General features: G+C 41.7%; 1 protein-coding gene across 3 annotated transcripts in view; it reads right to left on the reverse strand.

The window, feature by feature from the left end:
- The window catches only part of NF2 (NF2, moesin-ezrin-radixin like (MERLIN) tumor suppressor), a 30265-nt gene that overhangs the window by 11759 nt on the left and 5989 nt on the right, over positions 1-12517 (reverse strand). For 2 of the 3 annotated variants that reach the window (XM_053468560.1, XM_053468561.1), the window contains exons 9-16: positions 12333-12467; positions 9907-9981; positions 6026-6139; positions 4391-4513; positions 3848-4065; positions 2948-3056; positions 2555-2688; positions 1257-1404 (exon numbers count right to left, since the gene is read on the reverse strand). In XM_053468560.1, coding sequence (XP_053324535.1) covers positions 1257-1404; positions 2555-2688; positions 2948-3056; positions 3848-4065; positions 4391-4513; positions 6026-6139; positions 9907-9981; positions 12333-12467 — 1056 coding nt within the window. Of the gene's footprint in view, positions 1-719; positions 767-1256; positions 1405-2554; positions 2689-2947; positions 3057-3847; positions 4066-4390; positions 4514-6025; positions 6140-9906; positions 9982-12332; positions 12468-12517 lie in introns of all 3 variants that reach the window. The other variant, XM_053468562.1, reaches the window with a different exon arrangement.

Raw genomic sequence — 12517 nt, forward strand, 5'->3', positions numbered from 1 at the left:
CTGTTTTGTCTATTGATATTACAATACATGCTTATCCGCAGCTTGTCTATAGGTCCTGAATACACAGAGCATGAGTTATGATCTGTCAGCCTAGAGGGCATGCTCCTGAAAATCTGTTTGAGGAACATAAATGACTGGGTTGTGCAGCGGCAGCCCCTCTAATTCAATCCTGCAAGGAAAGCCAGTGTTCTTCTGGTCTCTAATGAATCCCATAAATACTGCCTCGACACCAATCTAAATAAATGATTTGTCCATATGAGGGTTAATAATAAAAAATAAGAAAAGCTACTACTTAAAGCAAATAAATCAATGAATGGGATGTTTGAGGTGAAAGCTTTAGCGAGGTGTGGAGGATTCCAAGATGCCATATGCTTTAGGGACAGTTTGGAAAGAGATGATGGTGCTAGAGGCCATCTGAATGGTGACAAAAGGTTATACAGATAAAGATGTCAGATTGGTTTCTATAAATGTTAAAGGCAGACAATAGAGAGCGGAGTTAATGTAATACATCATTAGGAATACGTGTAGCAGCGTAAACATTAGCATCACAGATCAATGTAACAGCTGGACATACAGTTGAAAATTGACATTAGCCGCTACATTCCTCATCTAATTTTACACATGCCATCTAAATGCTCAGTAAGATGCTGCTACACTCACGTATGGTTAGTGTCACACAGAGGATGTCAGTATTACACTCACACACGCATACACAATACCTGGCACACACTATGCTTCACGCTCAGATGCAGACTGCTCTCCTCCCCTGACAGGAAAAAAGAAAAACGCCAGAGCGTGTGAACATGTTCACTAAATTAAGGTTAGCATGCGGTCACGAAATGTGCACCTCCTAACAGGGACATATCACGGATCCTATACCATTACCGCCACACAGCAGCCCACAACGAAGCACAATTACAGTAACCGTGACGCAAGAAGGCTGGCGTATAATGAACCCAGTCTCAAAATCTGAAATACCATGTGTGAGCAAGAGAGTAAAAATGATTTGACATCTTCTTTTTAAAGTGCATTCCCAACTGACTCGACCAGCTCTACATCCCACTTCCAACAGTTAATTGATCCTTCCTCTTCATACAGTATTTGTCTGACCTCATTTCCACACTACACCACTATCCGTCAAAAACTAAGCATCCCCCTCGCCTAGCCCCTTCCATAGTTATCTCACAGCACATGCTAACCCTTGCCCTCGTCTGCCCTTCTATTCTCCACGCTGGTTACATTCTCCCATTTCTTACCTTTTTGATTGTGTTTTGCTTGCTGCCTGCATTTTCATGCATTATGTCCATGGCCGTCTCTCTCTCCTTGAGTTTCAGAGACTCTATTTCTGTCTTGAGCTCGTTAAGCTGTTCCTGCAGGTGGCGGCTCTTCTCCATATATTCCACCCTAAGGTACGGTAATGTGATGCATCAGAGACATTGCACCCTTCATATAGCACGCGCAGAGCTGCAACATTTTCAATTTACTATACAACCCAGGTCACACGGGACACAGATTGAATAAGTACATAACACTAAATTAAGCCCGTTCATATGAACATAAAATCTTATCAAGGATGAAATTTGGGATGGATGCAAGGGTAAGAGCTTTGGGTACAGCCTGTACACCAGTTCCCATAAAATACATTATGAAATTGGAAAGGGTACAAAGGATCACAACAACATTAATAAAGGGAATTGAGGAATTAAGTTATGAAGAGCGGCAAGGCAAATTCGTTTGTTTAATCAGAAAAATTGGCTTCAAGAGTGGTGATCTGATTACCGTATGCAGGTACTTTCAAGGACGCTGTAAGAACTTCCCAAGAGAATTGTAAATCTCACAGCACTAACAAAGAGAACTAGGCCCGCAAACGGTTTGGTGAAAAGAAGGTTTCACTTCAGCATATACCAAGTGCTGAGATGGAGAACCATCAAAAATTTGCCAAGGAACATACGTCTACAGGGCTACTAAATGGAAACTGATAGGTGTTCCTATGTAAACCGTAAACTGCCACCACACATAGCTCTATCCACAATGCCCTGGAGTAAACATTCTGGGTTTCTGAGACTCAAGATTCTAGAAGCACTACTAAGAGAAAAATACGGTACTTTTTAACAGGGTGTAGTGGTAAATGAGCCAATAGTTACTGTCAAACTATAAAACTTATCTCAAAGTAGTAAGTAGTAAGTGGGAGGAAGATGTGTTAGCATGAAAAAGTCAAGATTTGTGGCCGCTTATGGTAGTAAATGATGGTAGCAGTGTTTCCTTATGGGATGAGGATGGTACTAATACAAATGGGTTTATTCTCATTTCCCTACACATAATGAAGGTCCAACCCCAGTGAGCTCCTGCTGTAGGAAGAGCTTGGCTGGCCCTCTATAGTATATAGTTATATCAGTGAGATTTTTCCTTTGGTGAATAAACCCCACTGAGAGAAGCACAAAAACCTATAAGCCACATTGACACCCAAGAGGCCCTCCTCTAAGGGGTCTACTGATAAATACATTTATAACAGGGTGCTAATCTGCCTCACACTTAACACAAAGTTATTCCTTACTTTTCCTTTTCAATTTCCATTGACAGTCGTTTCATGTCTGTGTCCTTGAAATCATAGGGCATGCTATCGCTGAGCATGTTGAAGCTTGGCACATCGACAGTGGCCACCGAAGTACTACTTGATCCTGCCGCTTGCTGTAGAGATTTTTGTCTTTAGTAAACACATATTACAAAAAAAAAAACAAAAAAAAACAAAAAAAAAAACACACATTTTCCACTAAACCCTTAGACTAAAACCTTTGCCTTGTAGAAAGTTCTTGTAGAACTTGGGGGCAGCTGGATCCGTGTCACTGCATGCATCCAGAACGGATGGCAAGCTGTACTGAACCTTCAAAACCCGAAGAGATCACTTTTGCCGATAATATTAATCACGGTATGTGTTCTAACATCTCACCGTGTAAGATGATGTTTTACTTGTAATCTCCAGAAGTTTTTGCTTGGCACGACGTTCAGAGTCTCGAGCTTCTTGTAACTCCTGTTTTAATTGCTCTGCTTCTTTGGCTCTGAATGGGGGGAGCATATGAAATCATTTTATGACACTCACAGTAATGTTTTGGCCACTACTTTTAAACTTGCGCTCAAATTCTTCCTATTAGTCCAAACACAGTACCCCTAGCTGCAAAACAACAATTAAAAATGTACATAATATGTTCGAACCGCCACTACACAGACAACAGTATTCTACTCCAGAAGTACATGTATTGAAATCCAGTGTCCTCCAACTTTGTGCCTCATTATAAAGCCAGTGGCAAAGTTTAAATATATTCTCACCTTTGAAAACATTTGATGGAGAACAATGCTTCACATTTGTATCATGTTAATTCCGCTCGCTGTTAATATATTATGCATTAAGGCCGTGATTGGGGGGGGTAATACCTTTTTTGCATAAACCTGACACTTTGACAGCATGAACACATCTCTTCTTTCTACTTCTCTAAATGCAGGGAACTGTTTTAGCTAGTGATTTCCATTAATTATTGATTTATATAGCGCCATCATATTCTGCAGAGCCATACAATGGTTAAACAAGACATAGGCAATGGACTCTCAGAAACAAATGGTGAGGAGGGCAATGTTCAAAATGAGCTTACACAGGGTGCTGATCTTCAAATAAGCCACCTTTTAGTAAAACCTGTTACAATACCACATATTCACAATCATTGTGGGCATTCTTTATTTCCATGTAAATCCAAAATACAACACTGTACTGCAGCCCTTTAAAAGAACAATCCATTTTAAGCATAAATTAATATTTGTATTATTTGCTCCAGCCGTTTAATTTGCCTATACTCACCTTCGTTCTGACTCCTCTGCCATCTTAAGGGCAAGCATCTCGGTCTCAAGCACCTTCTGCTCCATGAGCCTCTTCTCCTCCTCGCTGCGGATGGCAGTGGCTTTAATCCTTTGCATCTCCTGCTCAGCCTCGGCTGCTTTTTGGGCTAGCAGCTTGGCCTCCTCTTCTGTGATCTGAGCCTTCTCCGCTAACAAATCGGCAGTCTCCTCTGACCTCATCTGTGTCAAGGAGGAGAAAGCTGAAACCAAACATGCTTTGGCCCGATACGCACATTTAGCCCTACCATACCAATGTCTTAGGTGACTGCCTAGATTGCTGAACCGGTAGAGGGCACCACCAGGTTCTCCCCTAGAAAACATGAATTTCATATATTCCAAGCATACGTTCATATATTCCAGGCACCACACTTCCAACAACTTATGGGCATGCAACACCATTTATTGCATCTCAAAAGTACAGAGATCAGTTATCAGTGTAATGATAAAGTTGTTGGGGTTTTTTTTGCCACATAGCATCCTCCATGGGATGTGAGCAAGCACTCACCAAAGCATCATTAGCCATCTGTGCCTCCTCTTTAATCTGTAGCAACCTCCTCTCCAACTCATCACGCGTTCTCTCAGCTTCCTCTCTCAATTGCTTCTCCCGCGCTAGCCGCTGGCGCTCCATCTGGGAGAATTTACAAAAAAGACCATAATGGCTGTTACACATATATATTTTTATAATATACACCGAACAAGAGAGAGAGAAAAGTTCAAGCAACAACATTTCAAGTAAGTTAGAGGGAAAAACACCAGTGTGCCTAAAAGGTGATTAAAAGGACACTCAGGGCAGATGGGGAAATTAAAAACATGAAGTTGCAGAAAGGGTACTTAAACTAATTTAGGGATTAGATGGAAAATCACACTCGTATTAAGAAGCGCTAAAAAAACGGGTCTCCCTCATATTAGCTAGACACCCTCCTATAAACTTCCAAGTTTATATTCAACACGTATATTCATTTCCTCCCAGACACGCTTCAGTCCCCTCTGCAGGAAAGCCAGGAGGTATTTCTTTAAATAACAGGCTTTCCTTCAGTCGGTTTTTTCTCTCCAACCTGGTATCCTGTTTGCTTTGACCTTTGCTTTCTTGCCTACGCATACTCATCGTATCTACTTAAACATACACAGGCAACATGTCAGATAGGGGCATATCAAGGACACATGCTCAAACGTTAACATCTTTCCATCCTTTTTTCTTATCACTGGTGCTTCCTATCTCTTTCTCTGCATCCCAGGATTCGCCGCTCTATTACTCTTATCGTTACACATAAAGACATGGAGAGACATTTTTATCAGCCACTTTTACAAAGACCTGTACAGTAATATAGAATGAGGACAGGACACTTTAGTTAATAGTGACGCCACGTGGCCGTGCCCAGAACTGCATCGTGATGCATGCTCGTCAGGCTTAGTCATACAGATGAGTGAGCGCGAGGGGATGAGTCAATGGCTAAGGCCGTGAGTTTGAATGCTAAGTGCTGCGGAGGCGTCACACTGCGACGGGCCTGTTCATTCTAATGGCATTAACATTCCTGTCTGGTTGTAACAGTACTTAGTGCCTCTGTCAAAGAGATTGGGTAATTGTAGAGCACACTCAAGCGCAGACTGCGGAGAAGGGACTCGGCCAGCCTCCTGAAGATGCCTTGTACAAAACTACTGCCCTTCACCGGGAGATAGGGGGAGCAAGGGTTAAGTGTAGTAGCAGTGAGCAAAGGAGTTCATAAATCAGTCTATTTCCTGAGGCATGAGCCAGTACAATGTCTCTTCAATGCAGGAGAGACAAATGACAGGTGCAATTCAGTAAAAATAATGATCCTGGGGGGCATAATTTCTGTAACCTGAAGCTAAAGCAATAGTCTCAGAGCCTTGTCACCAGGCAATGCGAGCCATACAGATAATACTATTCAATGTTCCCTTTGCCTTCAGCTTCAAAGGAGCAAGGCACAGATTTAATGAGACATGATCTTTTTACTACATAGCTGTACCAAAAAGAAAACCTACATCATTGAATGTAATGCAAGCTTTGTGCCCTCTTGATTCAAAATCTAGCAGTTCTTTTCACCTTTGCTTTATGAAGCGATATGAAAGCGAGCAATGAATCTGATCTGTTCCATCAATGTGATCTGTTACGGGAACTCACCTGTTTCCTGGCCTTTTCTTCACGAGCCTGAGCTTTCATCTGCTGCACTTCCAGGGAGTCAGATTTCCTTCTGCGCATGAATAAGTCATGGTTGCCAATGCAAAGTTGTAGAATCTTAGTCCAAATAATAATAATAAAAAGAAAAACAAATGTAAACATAAATGAGTGTCCCATTAAGCCTCATAAGGGTCATCTCATCTTGCAACTGACATACGTGTGTTATGTCTGATCACATAATGCTTTTCCAATCACTGCATCCAAGACTGCCATTTACAAATGCCTATTTCACCCCACAATCCATTCACACCCCACCCTCAATATTTCACGCAAGATACATATGTAGGATTTACAGTTACATTCTATGGATGTGCCCCAACTGTTTGTTCTGTTGTATACACTATTATAGAATGCAGCAATAGATTATGTATTATATCTCAAGCAAATACACAGATGAAAATACACTTTGCTGAGGTGGATCACTATGCTCAGGGATGTTACTAGGGAGGCTACTGGGGTTGAAGCCAGAGTCTCAACTTCATAGCCCCGAATGGAGACTCTGGGGCAGAAGCATACTTGTCAAATGTAATAATTAACAAGATTAGCAATAGGGAGAAATGAAAGATAATGCAAGGGAGGAGATATGGTGACAAAGGGGGATGGATAAAGAGAAAGAAGAGATAGAGATGGAGTAGAAGAGAGAATGAGAGATGGGACGAGATAAGAAGTAAGAGGGATAACGAGAACAGGAGAAAAGGTAGAGAAAGAGAAATGGAAGAAAAGAAATAGGGAGAAAAGAGAGAGGATGAGACAAAGAGAAAGGTGGGACAATAAAAGGGAGGGAAGATACAGAAAAGGAATGATAAATAGATAAATGGAAGAGATAATGAGAAAGGGGAGAATGAAGAGGAGACCAACGTGGGTGCAATGTGAGTGCGGGGCAAGTCCTTACGTATATATTATAGAGTTAAAATGGAATGCTTCTTCACAGAGGTTGCCGGAAATGAAGGAATCAGAATTTTGTTAATTTATAAATATTTGTGTGTGTGTATACACACTAACTTTCAAAAGTTTGGGGTCATTTTTTAGCCTTTTAAACCTTGAACTTGGATTAGCAGACACAATGTGCCATTGGAACACAGGGGTGATGGAAGTGATAAAAGGGCCTCTGTACACCTATGAAGAATAAGCCGTTTCCAGCTACGATAGTAATTTAAAACATTAACGGCTGTGCTGTATTTCTGATTGCCTTGATCTAGACGAAGGTTAAATAAAATTAAAATCTCTAGCCATTAATACTATGATATATTTTCTCAGCCGCCATCCTAACGCCTTCTAGATATGACATTATATCCTATGCCCCACCTATGAAGATATGTGGCGCCCAGGTAACAGCATACTATAGAGGCTCTGGCAGCTCAGCACCGCCCTTTGTTGTGTAAACGGGACAGATAGGGAGACGAGCGATCTGGGACCTGCATCCTACTCTCCGATACGCTCAGACAGCCTCCCCTGCCAGCACTTCCCACGGGGGGGGGGGGGGGGCGGTGCCGGCACGGGAGGTTGTCTAAGCGCATCGTGCGGACCGTCCGCACGATGCGTTTTACCTCTGCTCACCCCCGACTTACCGGAGCAGACTCCCGGGTGTCTTGCGGGGCCGACGGGAGACATCTACGCAATACGCGTATGCAACTTCCGGTACCAGCACTGGAAGTTGCATACGCGTATTGCGTAGATGTCCCCCGCCGGCCCCGCAAGACACCCGGGAGTCTGCTCCGGTAAGTCGAGGAGGGGGGGGCAGAGGAGGACAGTGGCAGCATATCTCGGGGGGGGGGGGGGGAGGACAGTGGTAGCATATCTCGGGGAGGGAGGACAGTGGTAGCATATCTCGGGGAGGGAGGACAGTGGTAGCATATCTCGGGGGGGGAGGAGGACAGTGGTAGCATATCTCGGGGAGGGAGGACAGTGGCAGCATATCTCGGGGGGGGGGACAGAGCGGCAGCATGTTTTTTTTGGTGCTTTTTTAAAGAAAAACACTTTTTCTTTAAAAAAGCACCAAACTTTTAGGGTGCGGCCTATATACGGGGGCGGCCTATATCCGAGCCAATACGGTATACACACACACACACACATATAATATATATACATACACACACACACACATATATATATATATATATATATATATATATATATATATATATATATATACACACACACACACACACACACACACACATATATATATATATATATACACACAAAATCTGAAAGTTATAGATCCCAAAATCTGAAAGTTTTACACGTTCAGTGATTGTGTGGACTGCGGCATCAATGGCCATAAACCGGTGTAAGACCAGGCTGTTTGAAGAGGACTTTTTAGACGAAGGAGATGTGTTCCTAATGGCTGCCCGGCGCGATAATACCTGCTCTTTATTATTATCTGGCATGCCCATGAAGCAGAGTGCTGGTTCCACCTTGAAGCAGCAGCTGCAGGAGGATGAACAAGGCATCAGCTGCCAACTAGCTGTGCCGATCCCAGCAGCGTACCATCAAACTGGGAGTTGGAGCAGAATGCCACTGACAAGCTTCTTCAATGGATTGGCAGGTTCATCTACCAGAGGTGCTTCCGCATAATGTTTTTGACACCTGAGGAGCCTGTCTCCTGGATTAGAAGTGTGGACACCTTCGTCCTTGCAACATGGAAGACAGAGGCTTTCCTGATTCCATCAAACATCATCTTCCTCTTCATGATCTGCAGAAGGGTTATCTCCTCCAAAGAAGGACTTGCGGGATATGCTGATGATGTGTTTGTATGTCGCGTATTCATATTTAGGTCCTGAGACCGGGTATCCCGTGAATTTCTTCTGTGCGAGGGCCGGAAGAAGGGTTTCTATAGCAAACGCGTTGCTATAATTTGTGCAATGAGCGGCAGAATAATGCGCATCAACAACGACCCCGCATATTATGCCCAGATCTTTGGACTCCTGAAGGCCAAAGGTGACTGTTAAAGCAGAGCATGACCAGCAGAGAACATCATGCTGCATATCTCAGCAGTTTTGAATACTGTAGATTAGCATTCCCTTACCCTTTAGTGACAAGTTAATTAAAAAAAAATTACAAAACTTTTTTTTTGGTAAATTTGCAGGTTGACAAGACTTAAGCACCCCACCTAACACATACATATCTCATAGTAGTAGCTCCATACATCACTTGATTGTCAGTCCATCATCAGATGATGGTTACCACAACTTTCTAAATTTAGTCTATAGTAGTGGTTAGACGGGGCATTTAAAGTTCTCTGCTGTTGCTATGGTAAATCATAAATCAACAGGGGTGAGTTTCAGTGAGCATTTTAAATGTATCCGTTATTTTCTAATACAAGTAGTATCAGGATGGGCAAGTTTACAAAAGACGTTTTATACTCGCGGTTATTATGGAATATTTTGCCTTTTAAATCAGAGCTGAGCCATCACCTCAGGCCTTCAGACAGATCGCTTTCTGAAACAGTGACTCAGGACAGAGTAACTTACAAGTAGAGTCAATTCAAATGACATCAAATCGTGAAGCCACTGAGAATGCAGTAGGGCCGCATTAAATGCCCCCCCCCGGGAAATAGCCCTAGAAGAAAGGGCAAGGTAAAAGGTGTGACGTATTGATGTGTGAGGTAGTAAGATGTGATTGATTGAGTGGGGTATGATGGAGCGAGAATGTTTTAGTGTCAATTCCTGAGGAAGTGTGTGTGCTATAGTTATAGTGAGTGAGAGTGTACGCTAGGGGGCAAGCACACCATACCTGCACCTCAGGCCAGAAGGTGCCACACTCTCACATAGAGGGCATGAACTGGGCACTTACTGAGTCCACCTTTCTCACCCCTCACTTACCAACTTGTTGACACGCAACTTGGAGGAGTTAAACTTGAACACATCAATCTTCTTATCCAATGGCTTAATGGTGAACTGAAATAAAATCGACACAAAGAACAAATTTCAATTTGTGATAAAGATAGATGGGCAATCCAAGAAAACAATTATCAACTATAAACAAACATATCGTTATCTGGCCATTCTGAGAGCAGTAATTTTGGATACATGCATAGCATTAACATGACGGTGGTAATAGCATTTTACTGAGGAAATTACACTATAAGAAAATTTTACTCACTAAAACAATTTGGCCAGTAGGTGATTAGTTATCGATAGTTTTTAATTTGCTTGCAAAAATGCACAAAGTAAGTTAGTAAATTATGTAAGTTATACGTTATTAATTTTACTTAGTAAGTTCATTTGTTCGGTGGATAATTAGGTGGATGGGAAATTGTGTGGATGGTTGCATGGTTTAGCCAGGAACTGCTATATTTACGTGTTGTTAGTAAGGGAGGTAGTTGTTGGTAGATTAGATTTTTTAAAGTTCTAACATTTTATTCAGGACCTGTAAGGCCTTTTAAAATCATAGAAATACATAAAAACATAATAATTAGTGATTACAAAACAAAAAACCCTAATACTAAAATAGGAAAACATCTATTTTTGCCTAGAATTTAGTAACTTGGCAGGAAGAAACGGTTAAAACTTCAAAAGGTTAAATTATTATTATTAAAAGTAAATCAATGAAATCCTCAACATGCCTATGCTAGTAACCATCTGGTAAGTGTATCTAGATTTGGTAAAACCTGAGACAGCTTCATCTCTAGAAGATCAGAGAGGGTGGGAAGTAAAGTATTTCTGCAACGCCTGAATCACTCGAAGTATCTGCACTGCGGAGCTAGATCCTTTGTATCTATCTATGAATCGGCCTGCAAATACCCAACTACCTAAAACCCTCTAACAGATAAAAGATTAGCCTGCTCAATGTTCCCTGTTACCGAATCCAGATATTTTTATCAAATAGTTACTGGAATGAGAGGTCTTTTTATTAAGCAGCCTTCCATCTGATAAGCAGGTTATTGAGGATTGTATTGGCATTTCTTCATGCCAAGCCATATTACTATTATTTCTACTCGGTAGGTGCCACAGCTACAGCTAACAACAATTTATTTTGGCAGCATCCCTTGATTACAATAGTACCCCACATACAGATTTTTTTATATATATATGTTCAGGAGGGTCAAATCCATACTTTACATATTACTCTTTATTATACATTTATTAATAATGCTAAAATAAGGAGTTTAGAGGTAGTAAATTTGAAGAAAGAAAAAATATATATCATTGTCCCTTTTTTATTATTTATTTCCACTCTTCCCGGTGCAGTATGGATCAAGATTCCTTTGGGGGATCTCATACATTCTGGGTGCCAGTGATACCAAGGTCACTGGGCCCCCAATAAATGTGATTTATATTTATTTATATTTTTCCCTTAATTGTTTTTTACATTTTTTTTTTCTTTCAAATGGGGAAACTGTTACTTCTCTTTGACCTGTCTGTGCGGACCACACTGTATTAATCAAGCAGGGCTCCATAGCCATAGCTAAATATGTGGGTCAGCCAGCAAGGGAGGAATCAGATCACAGCAGGGTCTAGAAAGACCTCTCCTGTCCTTCAGTGACCTGCTGGGTGCCAGCATTGACACCTACTGGAAGGGAATGTCTGGTCGCGTGATCGGGCATTCCTTACATAAACAGTATACAGCGATTGTGTTGTAACACACAGTCAGCAGCTTTGCCGACTGGGGACAATCCAGGCTGTCAGACAGTCAGATCTCTTGTGTAGCGGCAGAGAGATGTTCCTGCTGCTGCTGCAACAAAGTCAGAACATACATATACATCCTAAGGGTTGTTAAGGGGTTCATACAAAGTTTCCCTTGGAAGCACGAGCCAATTGTTGTTTAGGTGACAAACTCAAACAGTTTACACTTTGCCTAGTGAATTGTAAATATATTTTTCAAAACAAGTTAAGCTACTCGTTAAATTCACAGAAATGTGTTTTCATTGGGGGTAAGCCAGGTCCAGGGGACATCTGGGAGATCACAATATCTGAATCCAGCATACTAGAAGGGATAATACAACAGCTCTTGCATGCAGGCACGTTGACTTAGCAATAGATCAGCACCCAGCATGCAGGTTATGATGGTAACTGGCATCTGCATTTTAAATTTTTGTTCCTCCCCTGCTATGTTGCCATTAAGTTTAACATGTGCATTAAAACAATGTAACAGTTTTTCCTGGAGGTAAGGGAAGGCGATACCAATAGGCAAAGCAACTAATTGGTTGCCCCATTACACACAAAGATTTTCCACAACAACACATACCTTGACTAACCACATAATGTTATGTGGTTGGCACTGAAAGGGTCAAATAACTCATGCTTACCTCTTTGTCACTGTAGGAGATGTTCCGGATCTCATTCCAAGGGAAAGAGGTTTTAGGTGTTAGTCTATTTTCTGGGTCATAGATATGGAGCCCAAGCGCATCCACCCCCAGAAGAAGCTCAGTACCCTTTTTGTTCTGAAATTAGGAAAAAAAGTGAAAGGAGTAAGAAAATTACACTTTGGAAT

This window comes from Spea bombifrons, chromosome 1 (assembly GCF_027358695.1).
Source record: "Spea bombifrons isolate aSpeBom1 chromosome 1, aSpeBom1.2.pri, whole genome shotgun sequence".
NCBI lineage: Eukaryota > Metazoa > Chordata > Amphibia > Anura > Pelobatidae > Spea > Spea bombifrons.